At 40.4% G+C, this 26475-nt stretch overlaps 1 protein-coding gene across 1 annotated transcript in view; it reads right to left on the reverse strand.

Moving 5' to 3' along the window:
- Positions 1–26475, reverse strand: part of naaladl2 (N-acetylated alpha-linked acidic dipeptidase like 2) — a 372313-nt gene that overhangs the window by 144819 nt on the left and 201019 nt on the right. The window contains exon 8 of the mRNA XM_084547593.1: positions 21570–21713. Coding sequence (XP_084403719.1) covers positions 21570–21713 — 144 coding nt within the window. The remainder of the gene's footprint in view (positions 1–21569; positions 21714–26475) is intronic.

The raw sequence follows: 26475 nt of genomic DNA on the forward strand, positions 1-26475 counted from the left end.
GTTTGCTTAGCAACTGATACAATTCTAACACACTAAAATAATGGGAAAGCATTTTAGCTGCATGCATATTGTAATGTCATTTTAAGATTATTACGGTGAGTCTCTTTTAGCTCAAAGCACTGCCACACCTCAGCTCAGGCTAACAACCTTTAACCATTTGCCCAGTTACTGACAGAAGAAAAACTTTTCTAACATAGTGGGAGAAAAAAGAATACATTTAAAGTTTGAGGAACATAAGACAAGCGAAACCATTTCAGAATACTGTTTTTTAAAAGAACAGAAGTAGATCTAAAAATGGATAATAGGAATCAAGTCTTGCAATTACCTTTTTTTTTTTCTACCACCTCTGGACCCATATATTAAACCGCAAGTGTGACGAAATAAAAAGACCCGATATGTATAATCAGAGTCTAAGTACAGAAGCATCTCAGTGGCATTCCTGGCTGGATATTAAATGCAGAAGAAAAAGCAGTTAGTGGATGTGGGAAACCTGCACATAGCAATCAATAGTGGTGTAATTAAAGGGCCTGGGAGTCCTTTCTATAAGCTATTTCAAGTTGTTCTGCTTCGCTCGCCTCTCCCTCTGCGGCCTTGCAATTTAATTGCCAGGGAAATTTGGTACACTTTTGGCATTTGTTCTAATTGAGAAAGTAAGAGAATGAGAGAGCGAGAGAGAAAGACCTGCATGGTCAAAACCCAGACAAAGAAAGAATTCAGACAGTGTTGACCTGCTGAAGCCTCATTTCAAAATATGTGTGGGTGGGTGTGTGTGCGTGTGTGCGTGTGCACAGGAATTTGAGGACAACACAGATTTCCTCAGATTTCAAACAGCATATTCTGATTTGTTTAAGTATAAATAACATTTTAAGTATTTTGGACCATTTGACCTGATTTTCATTGTATCCCAGTGTATAGAACAGTGCACTCTATCAATTTTCTTGGTACTGCACTTTCATACACATTTCTGATCCACACGCCTCATTTCGGTGCCCATTTTTGTGATTGGCTAGTTAAAAGTGTGGGTGGAGTCTAAATGACGTCAACTCCAAGGATCCCCCCTCAGAGTGTCTCCCCCCCCCCCCCCCCCCCCCCCTTTTAAAACTTAGAATTGAAAGCTGCTGGAGCCATCACAGACATATTCAAAAAACGCAGAGGTAAGCATGAATATTTGTGAGTAAAGTACATTTTTACATTTTCTTGCAATTTTTTTTTTTAATCAATCTTTCTTGTGTAAAACGCAATCAGTAGGCCTACTCATTTTAACATATTAACTTTCTTAATTTTTAAATAAATGATTAATTTATTAGCCACCATACAATTTTGTTGGGGCACAGGAATATGTATAAATGTTTTAAACATCAGCATTCATTCCTGCTCGTTGCCTGTCTTACTGACACCACCTTCGGTGGAAGAGCGAATGTTGGCTGCAGTATTGTCGGTGTAGCTCGGAGGGAAAGAGACTTACGTGCAGGAGAAATTGTGCCTCATGCAGTTCTGCACACTAACCAGTTGTTTTGTTGAAAACAGGAGCTAGACCACTGTTTTTCAACCTTTTTTGAGCCAGGGTACATTTTCTTTCATTGAAAAAATCACAAGGCACACCACCAACCGAAAATGTTATTTAAAAAAATGAAACTCTGTAGCCTACATTAACAATCAGAGGTTGCGCTAGACTTTTTCGTTGTCGGTCATTTTGACTGACATGGTCATAAAAATTCCGTCATAATCTATTTTGACCCGTCACTTTAATTTTTTAAATGATAATAAAGACATATTCAATAGCATTTAATTTTCATTAAAGTTTCATTAACTTTAAGTACTTTTTTCAGAACAGTTGACTTTCAATGGTAACAAAAAAAAAAAGTTTAGGGTGCCGACACGTCTTGTCCGTACTCGGAACGGGACTGCTAGCGTAAACAGCTCTTAAACGGTACCGTAGGGTTGATGTGCTTCGGTGGTATGCAAATTCATATATGACATAGACCATAGATATACAATATCTATGGTCTATGGTTAGCCGAGCTCTGACGTGTGCATCAGTGTAATCGGTGTACCAGGAAATCGTGCACCGACAAAAGTTATGTGATGTTTGGAACGTAAACTGCGATGAGAGACAAGAGCCAATTAATAAGGTCACTCGCCACCAAGTGGTCAGGGGTGTGAATTGCAATCTGTCAAAATGACGGATGGCCTTCAGATTTTTCCGTCACATTTAAAAAAAAAACGACTGAAAATACTCGGTTAACTCGACCCCTGTTAACAATATTAAGTGATTCTTGTCAAAGTTTCTTGAATAGGAATCAAATAAACACAAAGAAAAAAGTCTTATATTTATACACAGACAGATATACACACACAGACACTTGACAATGGCATATTATTTGCAGATAATAATGAATTCGTTTTCAAAAAATGTTTTTTAGATCAACTAGGTGACATTGCATAATTTCCCACGGCACACCCGACGATCTCTCATGGCACACTAGTGTGCCACGGCACAGTGGTTGAAAAACACTGGATTAGACGGTAAGATTGTCCAATTTTTGATATCTAAGCTACTGGAGGCACTTATGCTTTTTTGTTTGTGGTAACTACGTTTTGAAGAGCCAATCCCTCCTCATTAAGCCTAATTAAGCATTATTAAACCTTTTACGTATAGGTTTGGTGTTTTTGAAAAATGCAAAAATGCATAATAAGAGATAAGATAAGATAGGACTTTATTTAGTGGCAGGGAACAACAGTGCAAGATACAAAAAAAGATACAAAAATTGAATAAGGTAGACAATAAGGTAGACAAGAGAAACTATATAGAAGTAAATACGTTATGGAACAAAAAATATTTACATATTGCATCAGGTTTTCAGTAGCTGACCAGAAGTTGAAATAACCAACTAGTGTAAATTTAGGGTTGAGGTGGTAAGGACGTTAAATATACATATTGACATTCATGAATATCATGAATAAAAACAAACTCCAATAAGAGTTGCACCAAGTATTGCACTAGAAAGACGTGAGATAATGACAGGGGTGAGTTGTATATACTGTGCTCTTGTAGGTCCTGAAAAGAAGCTCAGCAGCAAAGCTAAGAAATGCTGATGTTAAAGAGTCTCACTGCTAAGGGGGCAAAAGACCTCCGGAAGCGCTCCTTGCTGCACTGTGAGTGTAGCAGTCTTTGGCTGAAGGAGCTTCCTAAAGTCCCAACTGTCTCACACAGGGGAAGAAAGGGGTTGTTCCTGATGTTTGACAGTTTAGCCAACATCCTCCTCTCCCCCACCTGCTCCACTGAATCCAGAGGATAGCCCAGGATGGAGCTGGCACTCCTGATCAGTTTGCCCAGTCTATTCTTGTCCCTCTCTGTGACTCCGCCACACAAGCAGACCACAGCATAGAAGGTTGCAGATGCAACCACAGTGTCGTAAAGAGTCCTGAGTAGTGTCCTACACACCCCAAAGGACCTCAGTCTCCTCAGCAGGTGGAGGCGACTTTGTCCCTTCCTGTATAGGTCATTCGTGTTGTCCAACCAGTCCAGTTTATGGTTCAGGTGAACACCCAGGTATTTATATCCACCCATGGTGTTTATCATCAAATCAAATCAAATCAAATTTTATTTGTATGGCACTTTTCATACTAAAAGCAATACAAAGTGCCTCACAGAGGCTAAAATCAGCAAAGACAAAACACAGGCTAAAAACACTAATATAATACTTTATATCCAATCCCTGGATGTTCACTGGTGCAGTTTGTGTTGCATGTGTGGGTAATGATATTGTGTTGTTGTACGTTTTTCAAGTAGCTGGTAATCTAACTAGGGGATGGCTGTAGCCACAGGTTAACTGGGCTAAGTCAACCTGGGGCTACATATATTTAATTAGTTAATTTCTCTTGTTAAATGTGCTTATCTGACATATTTTCCCATGCGTAAACATTTATTATGAAACTGGGTGTAGGGTGTGGTGTTATTTCAGTTAAAAATGTCTTTTAATATTGATGTGATCTTTAAACTTTTTGTAACTGAGGATGAAGAGGAATTATATGTTTTTTTTGTTTTTGTACACAGAGGCAGGTTATGTAATGGCAACTGAGACCTAAAAGTATGTTAGTTTACATTATGTGGCTAATTATTTTTATTTTTTTATTTGAGATACACTAAGTTGATTTTCTCATGTTGTTAGTAGGGGTTGTTTTAGTTTCCATTTTACAGCTGGTGAATTACATAGTTTGTTAAAATGATAAAATGATCAGAAACTGATCTGAAGTTGTAAGCACCGCAGTGATACCAACCCAAACCCTGTTTTTTGCTGAAGTTATGAGATTGAAATATTAACCTGCTACCACACAGCTATCAGGTAATGCTGCAGCCCTGTTTATGCCGTCATTAGCTTTAGTGTAAACATATTGAGAAGAAGACTTCAGTTAAGTTCCTGTTTGAAGAAGCAGGACAAGGGCAGTGAGTGAGAAGGAAATACAGAGACTAAGGATGATGAGTCACATGGCTCCCTGGCTCCATCTGTGCGGGTCAGGACATCTTGCCTAAAAGAGGTTCTGTGGAGCTGTTTCAGTTAAACTAACTGTCTCAACCTGGGGACAGTTCAGTACAATAGGAGATCTCTTGTAAAATTGAGTTTTGAGAGCCAGGATGAAGTTCATTTAGTTCATATGCTGACTACCACCAGCTTATTATTCTTATATACTCTGCTCTACTAGTCCTTGAAGATGCAATAAAGAAACTACAATGGAGCTGGTAAAATATTTCTTGATCTTGTAATACATTGAATGTGAATGCTGCTATTATTAGCTCGACATTTAACCTCTGTCCAGATGCAACATGTATATCGCTAGTCTAGGCGTAGACTTCAGTATTCTAAAATGTTTTTCCTGCACATGAACATGCTAATCCTCACAATAATTTTCTTTTGTAATTCAGGCTTTTGACATGGTGAGTAAGTCATGGAAAGCTGAAGACGCATAAATCCGAAGGACAATGCAAAATTTTAAGCACACACTTGCAGGGACAACATGGGACTGAACATAAAATATATAAATACTACTAAAGGTAAGTTGAATCTTAAATACTGTGTGTCTTATTTGTTTAAATACTTGGTAAACAACAATATGTATTTTTGTTATTGTGTGTTCACTGGGTTGTGGTATGTTCTCCAAGAAGGACTTTTTGTTGCAGTATAGAGGCGAACTTATCAGCAAGGAGGAATGCGAATGGAGAGTGAGAGTTTATCATGACAGCCTCAAGGTGTTTTTGTTCGAGTTCCATTTTTGATGGAAAACTGTGGTGGTACGTATGTGAGTGCTGACTTTAAACCAAATTAAATGAAACATAGCTTTAGGTATGCTGGACATGTATTAATAGTTGTTTAACGGTTCTTGCCCTTCAAATAACTAAGTCAGCTATGTATAGAAAGTTAATTTAAAATGAAGAATTACTTGTGTTTTTTGTCATATTGATGCAGCAAAAGAGGATGGGTCACATGGTAGACTTGTGAATGATGACCACATCAACCCAAATGCCACGATCAAGTACATAACTGCTAAAGGGAAGCCCCATCTCCGTTTATCTGCAACACGAGACATACGTCCAGGAGAGGAGATTACATACAACTATGGCGACTCAGACTGGCCGTGGCGAAACAAAGTAATGCTCTAGAAAATAGAATCTATACACTGTCTATTCTCCATCTAATTTTAACAAATATGGTATGTTGTCATACACACAAGATACTGATGGTTAAATTATAGATTGGTATTTTTATTTAATTTTTTTGCTGCGACAGGCAGCAATGCCTAGCAGGAATTTCCACCTACCTGTACATTAACTCTTGGTCTCCATTGTAGGTGAACACTTTGAATAGTCAGAATCAGTCCACAAGTACAATTAATTGTTAATCCATTTCATGGATTGGAACAGTTTGTGGCAAATGGTTATAGACAGATAGTATATGTGCTGGGCTTTAATGTATGACTGACCTCCCTCCCGTAATATACAGTGAGTTTGCCACGTCCCACATGGCTTGAATGTTGAGTGTCTGTGCTGAAGTCAAGTTTTATCTTGGCTAATAATATCGTCAGATGATTAGCCTCCACTTGCTTTAAGTAGTTACTCAGATTGTTTTTAGCTCCAAAGTAATCACTTCCTTGATCACACCATATGACGTCATGCCTGAGATACTGCTCCTTTTATGGCAACGAAAGAAAAAAGACAATTAATAATAACTTATAATTAATATAGGCTTGCTTTGCCAAGTCATCCAGAATATGATGCATGTTAATAGGAGAAAAATAGACTTGCAGTGTTAAAATCCATATATTCAAAATCTGTTACAGTTTGTTCAGGAGTCAGGCATAAATCCGGCCTCGGACAAATTACAGATGATAACTTCCAACACCAGTCACAAGTGAGTACCGCCCCTGCATTAAAGTAGTACTAAATGGTTGTTAAACAGAACCGTCTGGGAAGTCATCCTTGGCAACAGCTTGAAAAGGGAAGGCACTTACAGCCAACCAGATTGTTTGTTGTCATCATCAACATAGACTGTCACACTAAACACATCGCAGGACGCTGATTGGTTCAAACCACAAGTCCATAGATTGTCAAGATGGACTTTTGTGTAATCTTGTGACCACATCAATTTTGTTAGAATCCAGCTGCATAAGATAAAACACTGTTTACATAAGATAAACACTCTAATGGAGTTTTTCACAATTTCAGGAGCAACTGTTTGCTAAATGTTCTGAGGATGGTCTGTCATCAGATAAAGATAATATATCAACTTCTGAACAAGGCCAAATATTAGATGATGATCAGAAGATGTCTGACGAGGATTACATACCAGACTCACCAGAACCACAAGATCACGATGAGGATTCAGATGCAAGCATTCCCCTAATGCCTAAGGAATCAAAAGCTTGAAAGATTCAAGTAAAACCAGTAATACCTGATATTGGAACATCTAAAAAGGCAGGCACAGGTGTTCCAGTTGTACCAGGTACTTCAAAATGTTGGACATATCTTGAAAATGACAATGAAGCTGAAATGTCAAATTCGCCTAATTCTATCAACTCCTCACAGAAAGATAAGCCAGAGAGTGAATCTAAGCTTCACAAACAAGAATCATTACCCTTACCTTTATTTTTTTCTATGCTTGTGACATGTAGCTGCTACAAGAGATGCTGCAAAACGAAATGTCGTTGTACAGTGGACCCTCGTCAATCACGGGGGTTACGTTCCAGACTCCCCCCGTAACTACGCCAAAACAACAACAATGACAATTAACTTATCTGACTCTCTCTTCCTCACCTCACCCCGCCCCCTCGCTTTCTTATCCAACTGCATACCTGTCCAAACCATATACATTCACAGACAGTCAAAAATCACAGAATTTAAACATTATAACAAGAACATTACTGCAGGGTCGCTACACTACATACGTAATCATAAAATATATATGTAATAATTTCAAAAACAAAGGAGGCATTGTAGGGCTTTAAATTAATTAATTAACTGCAACACTGTTACCGAAAGTTCACACAACACAGCACAGAAACACTACGCGCAGCAATATCACGAGGTGAAATGGATAAGGCGAGATGCTGAACGCTTGGTGTAAATTTTAGGCACAACTCTACAATTTTAAAAGAAGAAACTGGAGCAATGAAAGTCAAGAAAAATAAAAAAATGTACTGTCAAGGATAGTAAATTCTGAAGGAACTGTGGAGACATGTCAGCTGATGCCCCTGCAAAACAGAAAAACCACAGTACTAGGTTTGACTGTTGCTCAAGAGTCTGCGTCCTGTCAGCAGATCTCACGTGGAGTGTGGAAGCCCCTGAGTATCATGAAACAAGATGAGATTTTCTCAGTTGCGTAGAATGACTTTTCTCTCATCCAGTTTGCCCAGTTACTCTTCAACAGACACGGACAGGACCCAACAAAGTCTGAATACATGCAACAGAAGCTTCATGAAGTGGGCCGTCTATAGTTATGTCTGCAAACACAGTTCTCAATCCATAACCTAGAGGATGCTATTAAACCAGCAAACTTCTAGAGAGTTGCGCAAGCAGTAAAGAAAGTTTCCGGTTTTGATGAAGAGCAACTCTCAAACAAACAACACGCCTTGCACTGAAATTGGGACACACACTACACAAAATCTATAGCATCCTTCTAGCCCTCATGGTAGAAGATGAAGAGCTGATCAAGTCCACTGACATTTTCAAGAAACTCTACACCTCCAAGTGGGCTAAGTTAGTGTCTCACAGCGCCCTGAACACACTGAGTGATGCAAAATATAACAAACCGTCAACATTACCCTTCACTGAAGATGTTGAGATACTTCATCTGTACCTTGAGAAATCTGCTGAAAGCACCCTTTACAGCTTGAAGGAGGAAGACACCCCTCAGAATTATGCTGAACTTGCAAAGGTTACCCTTTCCCAAATCATTGTGTTCAATCGAAGGTGTGCTGGAGAGGTTTTAAAAATGCCTCTCAAAAGTTTTTATGAGAGAGATGACTCACAGTTCCATGAAGACGTAGCTAAGGGGTTATCAAAGACTGAACAGAAGCCCTGCAACTATTTCACCCGAATTGAGATCATAGGAAAAAGAGGGAGAAAGGTTGCAGTTCTGCTAACACTAAGTGTGGCGGATGCCCTTTTACTACTAACCAGTAAGAGATCTGAATGTGGTGTTTGTGCCACAAATATCTTCCTGTTTGCAAGACCAAAATCACTTAGGCACAACAGAGTGCAGGACTGTTTGCGTGTTCAAGCAATCCAGTGTGGAGTAAAATTCCCTGAGCACCTCAGGTCAACACAACTCAGGAAGCATGTTGCCACACTGTCACAAGTCCTCAATTAGAAAAGCAATGAACTGGATCAGGTTGCAGATTCCCTGGGTCACGACATCCGTATACACTAAGATTTTGCACCACACAACTGGCCTAGATTTCCAAACAGATTTTGTCCATGGAAAAGGGACATCTTTCATGCCCGCAGGGGAAATCCCTGGATGAGATTGAAATCAAAGGTTTGTACAGAAAGTAGCACCCAGCAATATAATCAATAACGGTTTCATTCTTTTCTCAAAGTTAAGTCTCATTTTTACATTAATGTTAAAGGGGAACTCCGGCGCAAAATGAACCTGGGGTTAATAACACATGTGTACCGAGTTCGACCGTTCTCTGGTATTTGTTTTCATGCATTTGTTTTGTTAGTCAAATGTGACCAGTTTTCTTGCAAACCGCTAATTAGCGTATAACGCTAGCCTTCGGGGCACACCTACACATAAAAAGAAATCGCTATTTCTATACCACTAACAAGGCTCACAATATCACCACACTTACACGGTAGCATAACTAGGGTCTCTACATGTAAACCGAATTGAGAACTTTGCAAGTATACAGGCAGTTTATTAAAAAAGGAACACAGTACCGTTCGCGTCGGGCTCGCATATCCAGGCGGGCGCCATCTTGGGGAAACTGAACTCTCTTTCCTATGCTCTCAGTGCTTTCTTCCGGCAACAGACAGTTCAGTTTCCCCAAGATGGCGCCCGCCTGGATATGCGAGCCCGACGCGAACGGTACTGTATTCCTTTTTTAATAAACTGCCTGTATACTTGCAAAGTTCTCAATGCTTCGGTTTACATGTAGAGACCCTAGTTATGCTACCATGTAAGTGTGGTGATATTGTGAGCCTTGTTAGTGGTACAGAAATAGCGATTTCTTTTCATGTGTACATGTGCCCCGAAGGCTAGCGTTATACGCTAATTAGCGGTTTGCAAGAAAACTGGTCACATTTGACAAACAAAACAAATGCATGAAAACAAATATCAGAGAACGGTCGAACTCGGTACACATGTGTTATTAACCCCAGGTACATTTTGCGCCGGAGTTCCCCTTTAACTCTGCTGACTTTTCATGCCCATATATAAGGGACTATAGGGCACTATTTAGCCATATATGAACAGAAACACAGCACATTCCAAAGAAGGTGGGACAGGGTCATGTTTACCACTGTGTTACGTCACCTTTCCTTGAAACAATACTCAGTAAGCGTTTAGGAACTGAGGACCCGAATTGTTAAAGCTTTGTAGATGGAATTCTTTCCAATTCTTGCTTGATGTACAACTTCAGTTGCTCAACAGTCCGGGGGTCTCTATTGCCGTATTTTGTGCTTCATAATGCGCCACACATTTTCAAGAGAGGACAGGTCTGGACTGCAGTACCGTGGTCAACATCATGGTGTCGGCCTGTCTGACAGCGATAAGTTCTCAGATATGTTGATCAACCTGCCAAGAACCTAGAGTACCTAGGAGAACAAGGCCTACTGTAGTACAAATAGCTTGCAACCTCAATGCTGCCTAAGGTAGAAAGGCATTAGAACACACAGTGCATCATATGTCAGAGTGCCCATGCTGTCCACTACTCAAAAATATATATATGAGCACATGAGGGTCATGAGTTGGACCATGGAATAATGGAAGAAGATGGCCTGATCAGATCTGGAAGAAGATGGCCTGATCAGATCTGAAATGGATGAATGATTCACTACAGGAAGAAGGAAAGCCGATGGAGGACTTTAAGATGTACCACCTGAACAAATATTGGCCAGGCAAATTTGTTGACATGGCTGATTAGAGGCATGTATTCTGTCGGCTGAGGTTGACCAACAGTTTGAGTTAGACAAATCTTGTTGGTGAGCATATAACATAAATTTGGTTTTGATTGCTCCAGCTGTCCAGCATGTTTTCTTTGCATTTGTCCTTCTACTTTGCATATCTTCCACGGAAATTTGCTTGTCAAGAATTTGAGTCCAGAAGAGTGACCAAAAAGATGTGGTGTAAGGCTGAGATTGCTGCAATCATGTGGCATTTCAAAGATCACATAGGTAAAGGCAGACTGGCCACCAAAAATGAATGCAGCCACTGAAAGCTGTTGGAAGGCCCCGTGTTAGCACAGCGAACAGTGCAAAATATAAGGGACTTTGTAAGAAACCGATGAACAGCTGCACAGAGGAAGGCTGAGAGACAAGAGCTGCAAATCATTGTTGTCCGAGTTGTGTTATTAAAATATGTTTGTGTGTTGTGGGTTTGCTGATCCCTTAATGTTTCAGAACACACTGTTTTTAAGTTGTATACAAATAACATTTAGTAGGAAAGCTAACTGGAGTTATTGTTTAAAGCTGTCAGTGTTGTTGTGTCACATGTCTGGCTGCTCTCTGGATGTGTCACTGCCGTTATTGGCAGTCATCTGGCTAGTGCAGAGGTGCAAGGTTCACCTTAAACACCTAAATTGCAAGAAAGCTGTATCTTTGTTTTTTGTTTTTTGCGGGTACACTCAGGATTAAGAGCACTTATTGTTGTGTACCTTGTTTACACACATACAGTGTATGCAGCACAACTTCATTTTATGTTAATATAATGGCTGTTCCCATCAAGCATTGTGCTGTCAGGTGTATTTATGTTAATGAGGAGCGATTTAAATGTGACATCGTTGTCCCATTTAACAACCAACATTGCTTGTTTTGTCCCCATAAATTACACATCTGTCAAACAGCAAAATGTCTGCTTAAACCACAATACTTTCAGGGTCGTGTGTCTAGACATAGCAACAGCCTAAATTTTCTTTCAATTTTTTTGCTGTGTTTTTATTGACTTTTATTGTCTTTATTTGACTCCCATTCCTCTAAGACCTCTGGCAAGGGTAGTCCACCTAAACCACCACTGGGTTGGTTTGGAGTCTGGCTATACCCTATAAACCCAGATGTGTGTGTGCATATAAAGCACACACTCGTATTCAGTTCTCAAATGTGGACTTTTTGACGTTTATTTCTTTGTCTGGGGCTATTTTTTTTATGGCTTGGCTTTTGAATCGCAATTAATCACTTAAGCCGTAGGCTTTAGTGTAATTTCCACTTGGAAAAAAAAAACATATAATCTCAAAAAAAAAAAAGAGTGTGAACATCTGACTTGGACAGCCTTTGGCCTTTAAACAATGCAGAAAACACAATCCAATAAACACTGAGTAGTCGCTACTAATTCATATGAGCCGTTTGCTTGGCAATAAAGTATTTTCTGATTCTGATTCTGATTCTGATTGTAGTATTAGTAGTATTAAAAGTGTGTCTAGAACCACTATTAACTGTAACTATACACCTATCGAGGTGGTTAGCACTGATGCCTCACAGCGAGAAGGTCACCGGTTCGAATCCATGGGCCGGCTGGCCTTTCTGTGTGGAGTTTGCATGTTCTCCCTGTGTCTGCGTGGGTTCTCTCCGGGTACTCCGGCTTCCTCCCACCGTCCAAAGACATGCTCATTAGGTTAATTGATGATTCTAAATTGGCCGTAGGTTTGCATGTGAGTGTGAATGGTTGTCTGTCTCTCTGTGTTGGCCCTGCGATGGACTGGCGACCTGTCCAGGGTGTACCCCTGCCTCTCGCCCGAAGACAGCTGGGATAGGCTCCAGCAGACCCCCGCGACCCTTAACAGGACTAAGCGGGTATAGAAGATGAATGAATGAATGAATGAATGAATATACACCTATCAAAACAAAATCTAACTGGAAGATAACTTTTCAAATAAGATTTGTTTGAGCTTACAATTTTCCTGCCACGTAATAGCAAAGAAAAAAAAATTGAGAACTGACTCATGCAGAGCTGTGAAAGAAAAGTGAATGTGGAAAAAAATGTACATAGCTAACAATAGCTGTTTAATAGGCAAAATATATAATATTCAAAAATACAGTTGATGTTGATACTTTAGAGGCACTAAAATTCAAACTGTTGATACTCTAGCCTCGTTACCATATAGACTGTTTAAATATTGACGTGTTGCCACTTCCTTGCAATGGCCAAACTGACACTAAGTAAAAAGTAAAAAGTATGGTGCATTCAAGCTTCTCTTAGAAGTACATTTTTTCAAAAAGTTACTCGAGTGAATATAACTCGTTACTACCGCCTCTGCAATAGTCGACTATAAACAGCTCCCTTCTTGGATTGCAGCCATTTTGTTGGAAAATTTAAATCCACTTGTCTGTCCATCACCACATAAAGCTCAGCCTAACGATCTCATTGACTTTCAGTTTTGTGTTTACAATTTGGGTTTGGCCTTTTACTTTTTCATCATGACGAATTTCCGACACACAAAAACAGTTTTGTGTTTGGAGGAAAACAGGCCCACAACCACCAGTCTGGGAGTAAATCCTATCACACAAGCATACCATGAAATGACAAAAGCGCAGCTCGCTTCGTTTTAATGGTAAATTTTAGCATTCAAGAACAAGATTTGCAACTCATTTAACACAAATTTAAAATGAAATGAAAAGGCTAAAGTGTGTCAAAGTCACACTTCTCCCAGACACACTTGTTTCAACTGATCCCACACACACTCTTGCAAAGCTTCTGACCTCACGTCAAGAAAACAAGCTAGAACATGTACACAGACAGAGCTGGACGGAGCTGAAAAGCGTGTATTCCAGGATTCAAAAGCGTGTGTGTGAATGATCAGTCTGCCTTCCTGAGGGTAAACAGGGGCTTGCAACACGTCTTGGAGATAGGGATGGACTAGCTTGGTAATTATCTGGTCAACAGACAGACCACTCAGATAGAGTCGGAGCCAAAGCCCTGAGGCACAGGGAGTGTTCAAAGAATAAATCAATCTAAAACTGCAGATGGCATGAATGAGGTGGACATCTACTCTCAGAGACACACGCCCACAGACACCTGCACAACCTCCTTCAGATACATGAACACAGACATAAGGAAAAACACAATGTATATACCGACAAAGGCAAGTTTACATAAAATACAGAACAATGCAATTGCAGAACACAAGTGTAGGTCATGAAGTTAAGTTTATGGGAAAGTGCATAATAAGTACCAGCAAAAGAGGCTGGAAGACATTTAGATGGCCTTACTGTAATTTGGATTGTTATGTGTCAAGGCAACATTTAATAATATCTAGCATGTTACGGTTAAATCAACTTGCAAATCAGTGGGATGAGCATTCTGACAAAAAATATGTACAGAAAACTCCACTCAGCATGCCTAACCAGCTAGTGGCAGTCATGGTGCCCTGACAGTAACAGCCTTATGTTGGCCAGTCATTTTGAAATGTGTCACCGGCTCTGATGGTTTCTGCAGAAGTTTAAAAATAGTTATAACTCTTATTAGGTATAGTTAACAGGCAATATGTGGTCGCAGAATCTAAAATTATTATTTGATGAAAAAAAAAACAAAAAAAAACATGTTTTCTATTAGTATTTTTTATTTTGGATTCTTAATGGAATATCAAATGAACAAATGACACACGGATCATATACACTGATCAGGCATAACATGAAACCACTGACAGGAGAAGTGAATAACCAAAGGCCCCACTAACAATATTCTGTTGCCAGACACCACAGGACACCCTCAGAAGGCCCATGTCCATTCTCTGAGGAGTCAGACCTGTTTTGGAGGCTCAAGGGAGACTTACACAATATTAGGAACATGGTCATAATGTTGTGCCTGATCTGTGTAGTTTGCAGGGTTACAATAATTGTGCTCGTGCATTATCTTGCAAGACACACAGTAATATTTAATACTACCAAACCAATAGAACCACCCAGATAATTCCCTCACACATACGCAGTGCTGAGAGTACCGTAGGGCCGATCATGTCATCTCGTTAAGGTCTGGCGATCCCCAAGGAGGGCCCCTAAGCAATTAACCAATGGCCAGCCAATATAGCCAGCCTTAATTGAAATGGAATTAAAAGAGAAAAATAGGGAGAAAAAGAATTAAACTGAAAGAAAAAAATGAAAGGAGGCAGGCAGATGGAAACAAATGATAGTGGGATCCCAAGAGTGGTCAGAGGTGCAGCCAATCGATTGGAGACAGATTACATCTCTCTCGCTCTCTCTCTCTGTCTTCCCCTTTGTATCTCTCCCTCTGTAGCCCCTGTTCTTTCCCTCTTTCAAACTCATTTGAAGTAATGGAAACACTTTAGAAATAAGCCTAGCTTGCAGAACCTCTGGGTTTACATTAAGCTTGTTTCTACACAGAAACCCCGCCTTCAGAGAGCTAGGACAAACACACAAGCACACTCAAAATGAGTACTCCAAAACCAGCAACACCTCTTCCAGGACTGGAACCGCATCTGACACAGGATGTACATCACAATACACACAAAAAAAAGACTGTGAACTGGCCAAATCCACCTAAAAGACACTGAATCAAGTTTCTACAAACCAATAATTGTGCAAAAGCGGGACTAAAAAACAATCTGACACGAAAATCCTTAAAATCCAATAGAGCTAAAATTTTCTGAACACCATGGGCTTCAAGCTCCCAACTAAAAACAGTGCTGCGGCAAGAGTGGCTTGCGCATGCTCAATCGATCACATTGCCCCGAAGGATCAATACTATGTTGAATGTTTCTGGCCACTGTTTTTTTGGACAGGTGTATCATTGACTTTCTGCGTGATTCACTCAGGTTACATGGGTATATAACGGCAATGACACACAATGAAGTGTGTTGGTGCGTTTGAGCATGGTGTCGGCTGTGGCGGGCGGGGGTGGGGGGTTAAGGTGTCTGTGTGACTGTTACCTGTTTGCAACACTGGAAAAGGGAAGGGTGCAGTGTTCCAGACAGTGACCAGCTGCTTGGATTTATTGGCGAATAAATGGAAATGGACAGAGCGTGCACATGTATAATGGGGAAACACAGTGGCGGCAAGAGATGATGCCTGAGTGGGGGCTTAAGCGAAAGACAAGAGGGCTCAGACTGAGAGAGTGAAGGAGCAGAAGGTGGCAGTGTGGTAGAGGCCCGCAGTGATGATGCAGAGATGAGGGGGGATTTATTCTCTTGAAAGCAGGAATTACCCCTTAATACTGCATCCGTCTAATTTCTCGAGCACCGCCACACACACGGACACACTTTACCGTACCGCACAAGGCTGCGCACACAGTATGCCAAGGTTGCTGTTCTTGGTCCCACTAATGCAGCAGTCAGTAGCCACAAAGCTGTTACACACATGTAGAAGTTTTATTTACACTTATAATGAAGTCCTGTGAGTTGATGACAAATGCTGGCGTACCATTGGCTATGACTCGACGGATCTCAAACATCTTTTCAAACGCCAACATATTAAATATGTTTAGAGTTCCTGGAATGCAACCTCTTGTCGGGTAAATAATAGCTGTTGTTTCTCAGATGCTCTGAAAGAAGCAGATAATTTTATTGTACATATTTTTCCTTACTTTTTGCAAAGGGAAAATTGCTTCAAATTACCATGGAAATTGCAGTCTCTCATAAGTAATATGTTGAATAACAGCGAATAGAAGAAATGACAGGCATTAATGCTGTATTTGACTATGCCTATCACCCTGAAAAAGTCGACACAATTTTATATAAATTTCGCTTGATGTGTTTTTTTTGCCATTTTCTGAAGAAGGGAGCGTGCTTAATGTTACACGGAAGTTACTGTCTTTGTCTCCAGAAAAGCATGAAACATGGACAATAAGGGCAGAGATGATAGAATATTTACAACTTGCCCCAATTTAAAATAAATAAATCCAGAAGCCCTCTCCTCTGCAACAGTTTTGTGTTTCTATATTATACAGTACGCTGATTTGGCATTACATTATGACCACCTTCCTAATATTGTGTAGGTTTTCTGTGTGCCTCCAAAACAGTTCTGACTCGTCAATAAATGGGCATGGGCCTTCTGAGGGTGTCCTGTGGTGTCTGGTGGCAGAATGTTGTTAGTGTGGGCCTTTGGGTCCTATGGGTTGAGGGGAGGGGCCTCTGTGGATCAGGCTTGTTCCAGTGTATCCCACAGATACTTGATAAGTTTGGGATCTAGTGAATTTGGAGGCCAGGTCAACACCTTGTGCTGTTTTTCATGTTTTTGTGCAGCTGGGGACGGCTGCTGCCAACCAAGGAGTGTCATTGCTATGGGGTGGGGGTGCCTGGTCTGGTCTAAGTAACTATCTACACGAATCCCAGCTCCAAACGTTTCCCAGCAAAACATTGTATTGTCAAAAGATGGTCAATGTTATTCACTTCTCCTGTCAGTGGTTTTAATGTTGTGGCTGATCGGTGCATGTCAAATACTCCTGGTGATGCAAATACTGGTTTGGTTTGTGGATGTCTTTTACTGACAGTTCTCAGACCACTTCAGTTTTTTACATTGTTTCTTCTTTTCCTGAAAAGAACACTGACCCATTACTCATTTGTCAATAGAAAGTAGTTGTAATGAAGTTTTTACAGCGAGGTCTGTAGTTAATTGTGTCCGTTCTACGAGGAATCAGTGAAGCATATAGTGAGAGGAGATCACTTTTGAATAAAGAAAGTACGTTTTGATCATTCCATTGGCCTGGCCCTCCCTGGGCATGGCTATGTCTGTAATCGACGCAGGATCTGGATTAATTGTAATGGAATTTACTCAATATATTCAAGATCCACAGATGATAAATTGTGACCACTTTTGTGTGGCCTTGACCTTTTTTTTCGGCACCACCACAAGGCCAATAAGTCTTATTGAAAGAAGAAGTATGGATTGTTTTGAAGTTTGGTAAAGACGTGACCGGTCACTAGACTCACTGTTGCAATTTAGCAATGGTCCAAGCACCGTACAGATGTTTTGTAAGGATTTTCTTATTATCTTATATGTCCATAGTGTCATTCCGCCACATATCTTGGATTCTGAGGAAATTAAAACCACAAACATTGTTGAACACTACAAGCAGTAAGTCAGAAAATTTAAGACTTTTAGACTTTCGGTTGTACCAGTCCATTGAGCTGCTCACAGTTGTCTTCTTTCTGCCTCCTCTCTTTCTATATTTCTACCCAGCACCCTCTCCTTTGAATATTGGAAAACATCCACGGTGCCCTGTGGTAATCTATTATTCTCCTTCAGGCAAAGGAAATTAAACTCTCTTGGTGCATATTTATTTTCCTTTCTTTTCCCAGATTTTTTATTTTTTTTTTGATATTGCTTTAATTTGTATGTGGACCATATATAAAAAGAAGCTTCGTTCAATGTGACAGAAATTACTTTTTCTAGTATAGACACTGCTGCACTTGCTGATTTCTGTCTTCTTTGTTAGGCACGGTTTTAGAGTCTGCGCAAAATCGAGTGTTGTAATTTTTTCGCGAGCATTTTATGACCACTTTTGTCCTGAGGCAGTCTGCTGTTCTACCCGGATGCTTTCATATTTTAGAGCCTTTCTTTGGCTCCAAATGAGAATGTGGAAACTCCAGTGAAAAGAGAGTATCGTTTTTTTATTCAATCTTTCTGTTTATCTATTCATTGTTCTGAACAAGAGAAAGGGGGTATGAGATGCTCCTACAGTAAGAGCTTGTCTCTGCATCTCTCACCTCAATCACCGTAGGTTAATTAACAGCTGCATCACGCTGATGATGACATGACCGTGAGGCATACCCAAGAGCCAAGCCACATTTCAAGGCAATCAAAACTGTACCGCAATAAAAATAGTTAAGTAATTAAACAGCTCAAAATAACAAGAGCAAGGGCGGACTACGACTACAATAAAAAAGGAATTCAATAAAAAAAGGGTAAGAGAGCAAGTGTATATCCAATATAATGTTCCCATGGATGCAACATCTTGGGTTGCTTCGTCATTGTGTTGTGGTATAGGAGAGACAAAATAATGGAGTAACAGTAACTTTCTACACAAATCACTGCTATTACTTTGTACCTGAGAACTGCATAAAAAGCCTAATATCAACTCTACTACATTTGCAGTTATAGCTATTGCCATTACTTAGTACAGATGATCAACAGGTTATTCAAATCATAGGGTAAACAATATAATAATAATAATAATAATAATAGCCAGACCAATTTACCTGACCTGGTGGAAAGTTGGTCTGGAATTAGCCTGTAACTGATTATGCTCCAGCTAAGATCTGCAGAGTCGATCAAAGTGTCAGAGAATTTGCAAACAAACTGACATTGTTTTGTTCTCGCAGCTCTCCTCGTTTGGGAGTTCTCGCAGCTTGTTCTCGACAAATCAACCAGGCAGATCTTTTTTCTCGTGTGGTGTCCGGCAACTATTCTGTGATTGGTCAGAAACCGGAAAGGGTGTCGTTAATGCTAGCGGCCACTCTGTGAGCTCCCAGATGCTAATATTCGCAGTGTGACCGCTTATCTCTCGGCATATTGTGCATGGTGAATCAACGGCGTGATCCGACGGGCACAGCTGTCAAAACAACCGGCCAACATCCGAAAATAATAAGAAAAGTGCCTCTCGTCGTCCATCTCCAGCATCTCCCACAATGCCTAACGCATGTGACGTATGCTGCAGTGAGAGGGCCCTATGAGGACTTCCCCGGAGTTTGGCACTTGAGTTTCTCGTAAAGGATAAATGACCTGCCCAAAACGAACTTTGTTCTAGTTCTCGCAGCCCTGGGAGCGAGAAGACATTTCTCGCTTCTCATGAAGTATGTAACAAGCTTAACAGCAACATAGTCATAACCGTCATGCTGAGCACTAAATCGGCACTGGATCTTATTCCATCCGACAATCTCTATCTGCTTATTCGAGGTTGGGTCATGGTGGTAACAGACTAAACATGGAAATGTTCCCCCACATTCCTCTTGAAACATTCCAAGGCATTCACAACTGAGGCCTTGCCTTTGTCAGCCACCTAACTTGCACTGCACCTGACCCTGATCCTTATTCCTACAAGTTGAACAGAGTACAACCTCAGATCTGGCTCCAGGTAAGGGTCCCACTTTTCTTATTTCAGGTGAGGTTCAACAGCTCCTACTGGGCCAGTTCATCAAGGTCTGAAACCTGACGTTACTGAACCCTGCAAATCATTTTGGTTGGCATACTGTGTACATGGGGGGTTTAAATTCTTATCAGACATTGGCTGGTGCTTGTCTCATCTAGAACTGGAAATCACAACAATTTGCTTATTTTTTTCCCTTAAACTTATCATGCTTTCCACACTTCAGATACAATCTGGTTTGTGTGTCAGCAGTGAACACAGTATGCCCAAGCACTTCAGTACAACAGTGAATTAACTCAGCACTGTTTATATGGTTCAGCATTTGCTCTGACTGTCTTCATATTCTATAACCTGAACAATACTTAAGTATACTACAAAAGCAAAAGAAAGGTATGCTAGTCACAGAGTACTTCCGGTGGACGTTATAAGCTCCAGTGCAGAAAAAGTATTTGGGTCAAGTTTTGAGCCAAACTATGTTTTGCTGGAAATTCCAGGTCATGAACTCCATGAGTCACTGACATGCTGGCAGAGATGAGCACTGGTAAAGGTGATCCATTTAGGCAGAGCAGAGTGATACACAAACAACAGCTCAAATACATGTCTGCAGTGAAGGACTGAACCTAAAATTAGACTTTACACATAATATCAGTTTTACTGATTTGTAGATCTTGACTCCACAGCCAAAAATAAGATGTGCCTTTAAAACGATTTTAACGAACCTGCTCCCTTAATAACTGCAATATACGCATTTCTTATTACTATTTCATATTTCCACGTAGCAGTTTAAACCAAAGATGAATGGTTTTTAATTTCCAAATTATGTATTTTAATATGTTCTTTATTAAAAATGTCAGAATACCATGAGAATTGCCCAAGGTGATTCTTCTTTCATCTGAAGCAGTCCGAAAATCAGTAGACATTCAATTTGTATTTAATGAAAAGAAATGCCTCACCAAAACAGAAAGAACTAAGGAATGATTAGTATTTTGAACAATTGTCCGCTCATTGAATTAGTTGCTGATTATTATTATGATTATTATTTTTGTCGACTGGCTAATTGGTTAATTTAAAAAAGTATGAATTAGATCTAAATGGGGCATCTTTAGTGTAATTATAGACACATGGGGACATGCCCTGGCACTGTACTCTTGATGATCCAGTGCAGGGTGTACCCCGCCTCTCGCCCGATGACAGCTGGGATAGGCTCTAGCCCCCCACGACCCTTCACAGGACAAGCGATTACAGAAAATGAATGAATGAATGAATGAGTTGTTTGCTACCCCTTCATTGGTTTCCTCTATGTCTTGTTATCCCATCAGCTCTTGTGTATATTTACACCTGTATTCATCATAGTAAGTGCACAGTCAAGTTTCCCTTTTGTTTCCTCAGCCTGCCTTAATCCTTCTGTGTCTCACATCAGGGACCTACCCTTCCCTGCTATAAATGACACCAGATGCCCGAACAACCCCAATGGCTCCTCTCAGTGGAAGAGAACAGTGATTTTACCCCCATCTTCAGCCAGCGGATGAGCCTGGCCACCCTGAGATGGAAGCCCACTCAAGTTGTTTGTATCCTCAATATGAACTGACTGATTAATTAGCAATTAACATCATGGAAAAGGTTCAAATTAAGATCGAGGACCTAATCACATTTAACACAATTGTTGCTTCAAACAGAGCATAAAGCACACAGTCCTATGTTCCACAGTGTTGTACCTCAGACATTAAACCTAATGTTTGACACTATTAATGAGACAAAACCTACTTTACTGATAATGAGGCTTCAGCAGCCACTCTCTCATGCTGTGTATAGTATGTTTACCTGTGTTGGGAGGCATGGCTAGAGGAACACAGGAGTCTCCCTGCCCTGTGGATGAGGAGCCTAATAATGTCTTGGCCAGGAGGGCAGATATGGGTTGAACCAACAGAGATGTCAGACCTCTTCCAGCCTCTTTTGACAATCCAGCTAGAGGGAAAATAGAAAAGAGAATTGGATAAAGTCAAGCATTTTTTTTTAAACAGAAATAGAAAACAGACAAAAATCAGAAGTCATACAAAAGAGACAAATATAAACACACATAATTGAGTTTTCCTCTGTCAAAGTCTATTTAAATTTCTCTTTTTCAGAGGTAATTTTTTCTAAATGATATACTATATCTACAGTAGCATCTGAATAATGAGAATACAGTTTTACCTTAACTTGTTTTGAGAGTTTAAAAAGAATAGATAAAAATTGACAAATAAATCATATCAAAAATGCATGGACTATAGGGACGTGGTTTCAAGACACTAGACATAACAGCAAATCACAACACATAAGGCTTAAGTTTTATGTTATAGGTATGTTGTTTATTTCATATCTCGGGTTTTCTTAAGAGCTGCAGAGTCTTATCAGCCTGACTGTACGCTTATCCCAGTGTTGTTAGTTGGCTACCAGAGATTTTGTTTGTCCTTCACAGGTTTCATCCATCAGGACAAATGTGTATATATGGATGGCACCTGCTACCTTCATTCCGATTATTGTTATGTCCTGCTGTTTTCTGTTTTTATTATATTCATTGCTCCTTCATAATATGAAATCTAGTGAACTAACAACTAAGAAGAGATGAAGTACCGGCCATTCAAACAATGGGCATTGCCCAGGACGAGATAGCTGGTTGAACGGCTGGTTAAACATGCCCCCTCCTGTGCAGGAGAATACAGTGGGTACGGAAAGTATTCAGACCCCTTTAAATTTTTCACTCTTTGTTTCATTGCAGCCATTTGCTAAAATCAAAAAAGTTCATTTTATTTCTCATTAATGTACACTCAGCACCCCATCTTGACAGAAAAAAACAGAAATGTAGAAAGTTTTGCAAATTTATTAAAAAAGAAAAACTGAAATATCACATGGTCATAAGTATTCAGACCCTTTGCTGTGACACTCATATTTAACTCACATGCTGTCCATTTCTTCTGATCCTTCTTAAGATGGTTCTGCTCCTTCATTGGAGTCCAGCTGTGTTTAATTAGGTCATTGGACTTGATTAGGAAAGGCACACACCTGTCTATATAAGACCTTACAGCTCACAGTGCATGTCAGAGCAAATGAGAATCATGAGGTCGAAGGAACTGCCCAAGGAGCTCAGAGACAGAATTGTGGCAAGGCACAGATCTGGCCAAGGTTACAGAAGAATTTCTGCAGCACTCAAGGTTCCTAAGAGCACAGTGGCCTCCATAATCCTTAAATGGAAGAAGTTTGGGACGACCAGAACTCTTCCTAGACCTGGCCGTCTAGCCAAACTGAGCAATCGTGGGAGAAGAGCCTTGGTGAGAGAGGTAAAGAAGAACCCAAAGATCACTGTGGCTGAGCTCCAGAGATGCAGTAGGGAGATGGGAGAAAGTTCCACAAAGTCAACTATCACTGCAGCCCTCCACCAGTTGGGGCTTTATGGCAGAGTGGCCCGACGGAAGCTTCTCCTCAGCATAGAGTTTGCCAAAAAACACATGAAGGACTCCCAGACTATGAGAAATAAGATTCTCTGGTCTGATGAGACCAAGATTGAACTTTTTGGCGTTAATTCTAAGCGGTATGTGTGGAGAAAACCAGGCACTGCTCATCACCTGCCCAATACAATCAGTGAAGCATGGTGGTGGCAGCATCATGCTATGGGGGTGTTTTTCAGCTGCAGGGACAGGACGACTGGTTGCAATTGAAGGAAAGATGAATGCGGCCAAGCACAGAGATATCCTGGAAGAAAACCTCTTCCAGAGTGCTCAGGACCTCAGACTGGGCCGAAGGTTCACCTTCCAACAAGACAATGACCCTAAGCACACAGCTAAAATAACGAAGGAGTGGCTTCGGAACAACTCTGTGACCATTCTTGACTGGCCTAGCCAGAGCCCTGACCTAAAGCCAATTGAGCATCTCTGGAGAGGCCTGAAAATGGCTGTCCACCAACGTTCACCATCCAACCTGACAGAACTGGAGAGGATCTGCAAGGAAGAATGGCAGAGGATCCCCAAATCCAGGTGTGAAAAACTTGTTGCATCATTCCCAAGAAGACTCATGGCTGTACTAGCTCAAAAGGGTGCTTCTACTCAATACTGAGCAAAGGGTCTAAATACTTGTGACCATGTGATATTTCAGTTTTTCTTTTTTAATAAATTTGCAAAAATTTCTACATTTCTGTTTTTTTCTGTCAAGATGGGGTGCTGAGTGTACATTAATGAGAAATAAAATGAACTTTTTTGATTTTAGCAAATGGCTGCAATGAAACAAAGAGTGAAAAATATAAAGGGGTCTGAATACTTTCCGTACCCACTGTATATCCATGATATTTATACACACTAGGAGTTGTACAGTAGTCGACTAGTTGACTTCACTGCTGTCGTCCTGTCCCATGGTGCGTTAAGCATCATGTCGACTAGTCAATAACAACATGGACGCCTCCAAGAAGACAGGTGAGGAGTCTGGTGGGTCATTGCAGCACTCATAAGGCATACACTGCGGCTAGTAGAGGAATGGTCCAAATACTCTCGGCAGCAGTCAATTCACAACTTTACTAAACGTCCTGCGGTAACAGAGAGAAGGAGGCTGAAAATCAAGAATTTGATGGTGGATTTCATTGTCAAAGTTATTAAACATTTAGCTGCTGTACACAGAAAAAGGCTTTAGAGAAATACCATGTATTTTTATCCAGGCTACACTATCCCATCTGACAATACGCTTTTAAGTATTAAATGCTACTTATGGTGCCGATTTATATAGGCTATACCAGAGGCTGCGCTAGACTTTTTCGTTGTCCGTCATTTTGACATAACCCATTTTTACCCGTCACTTTAATTTTTTAAAATGATAATAATGACATATTCAATAGCATTTAATTTTCATTCGTTTTTAATTAATATTCAGTAGCGGTGGAAAAAAAGATTCGGTTCATATACCGGCCATTAAAGACGACTCAAGAATCATGAATCTAGACGTCTATTTAACCGGCTCAGTTGAGCCCTACCATGTTTGATTGATAATCAATAAACTGCACCATTCAAACATCTCACTCGGCAGAGAAACAAAACGTACTACCCGACTTGACCACTAGCAAACTAAGGCACTCAGACACTCACCAACTTACGCAGAGAAACAAAACTTAACCGACTCATAACCGCTGCTCGTGGATTCCCGCTTAACCGAAAATCAGCAGCCACTCACTCGTCCGGCAGAGAAACGAAACTTAACCGACTCTTACACTACTAATCAAGAGAGACAAGACGGAAAATATTCAGTTAACGCAACCCCTGCTATACATACCTGCAGAGCACAGTACTGATAAGCTCATGTGTTAAATGTTGTGTTTTGTGTTAAGTTTTATCCTTAATGTCAGTGAATGTACCATGCAAGAGACAGAAGTTATGGTAGAGTTTAGAGTCTGCTGGGCGAGAACCGCATATTATAAGTGCCAGACTGACGGCCTTTAAAAAATACAGATTTCATTGTTGCAAAGCATTACTTTCTACTGTGTTTATATTAGCGACGCCATCCACGACTAGTCGCCATTGACTTGCCTTTCATCACATAATAATCAGCTTTAAAAAATCGGAAGTCGTTCAACCCCTAATACACACCCAGTACAAGTTGATCACATCACGTGTAACTCTAAAAAGCGTGGGTAGTGGACAAAAAAAACGTAAATCACCTTCCCACAAAAGTCTACTTTATGTCTACCAGTTCATGTTTGACACAGTAGAAGAAAGCTATTATTTTTACTTTTATATAATATCATCAGGTTAGCATGAAACAAATATGCAAGTCACCAAATGAGTGTTTTAGCCTTGTCACCAAATATCTAATGTATTTGCCTGCCAGCCCATATTAATTTAAATACGGTTATACATTTTGTGCTGTAAGTCCTGTACACACTGTGCAGGTGTCTGGAAGCACACATCACTGAACAAGCGAAACAACAGCAGCTCAACGAAATAATGTTTTTAGGATCTCATATTGCTGTCTGAGAAACGGGCGAATGATGAGGAATCCAGTGGTATATTTTTTTATCAACTTTAAAAAGCAAAACCAATGCATTTTTAGAATAAAACATGAAATGCTGAATAAAGATTTTCCAGCGGACATGACCCACATTAACAGGAAGAATACAGATGCGTGTGTGGTTATTTTGCAGCATCCTGGTTTCATTCGCATGTGATTTTGACATCTTTTGCATGGCGGCAAAACAGCACATGTATGGGCAGGGCTGAAAAATATCAGTGTGGCTTGTGCTGGTCTCCTCACCTCTGCAAAAATAGGTCCAGTCTCTTCACTTATTACTTCCCTCTTCTTTGCAAATCATTTCAAGCTCGGTCAGTTGAGATGAGGACTGTCTGTGGACAGCCATTTTCAGGTCTCTGGTTTGGCCACTCCAGGACATTCACAGAGTTGTCCCTAAGCCACTCTTGTGCTGTCTTGACTGTGTTCTTAGGGTCATTGTCATATTGCAAGGCGAACCCTGGGCCCAGTCTGAGGTCCTGAGCATTCCGGAACACATTTTCATTGAGGATCTGTTCGTACGTTCCCTCAACCCATGATGTTCCCACCACCATGTTTCACTGTGGGGATTGTACTGTGCAGGCAATGAGCTGTGTCTGGTTTCCTCCAGATATAATGTTTGGAACTGAGGCAAAGCAGTTCAATCTTGGTTTCATCAGATCAGAGAATTTCGTTCCTCACAGTCTGAGGGTCCTTCAGTTGCAGG

The sequence above is a fragment of the Chelon labrosus genome (assembly GCF_963514085.1).
Source record: "Chelon labrosus genome assembly, chromosome: 7".
Lineage (NCBI taxonomy): Eukaryota > Metazoa > Chordata > Actinopteri > Mugiliformes > Mugilidae > Chelon > Chelon labrosus.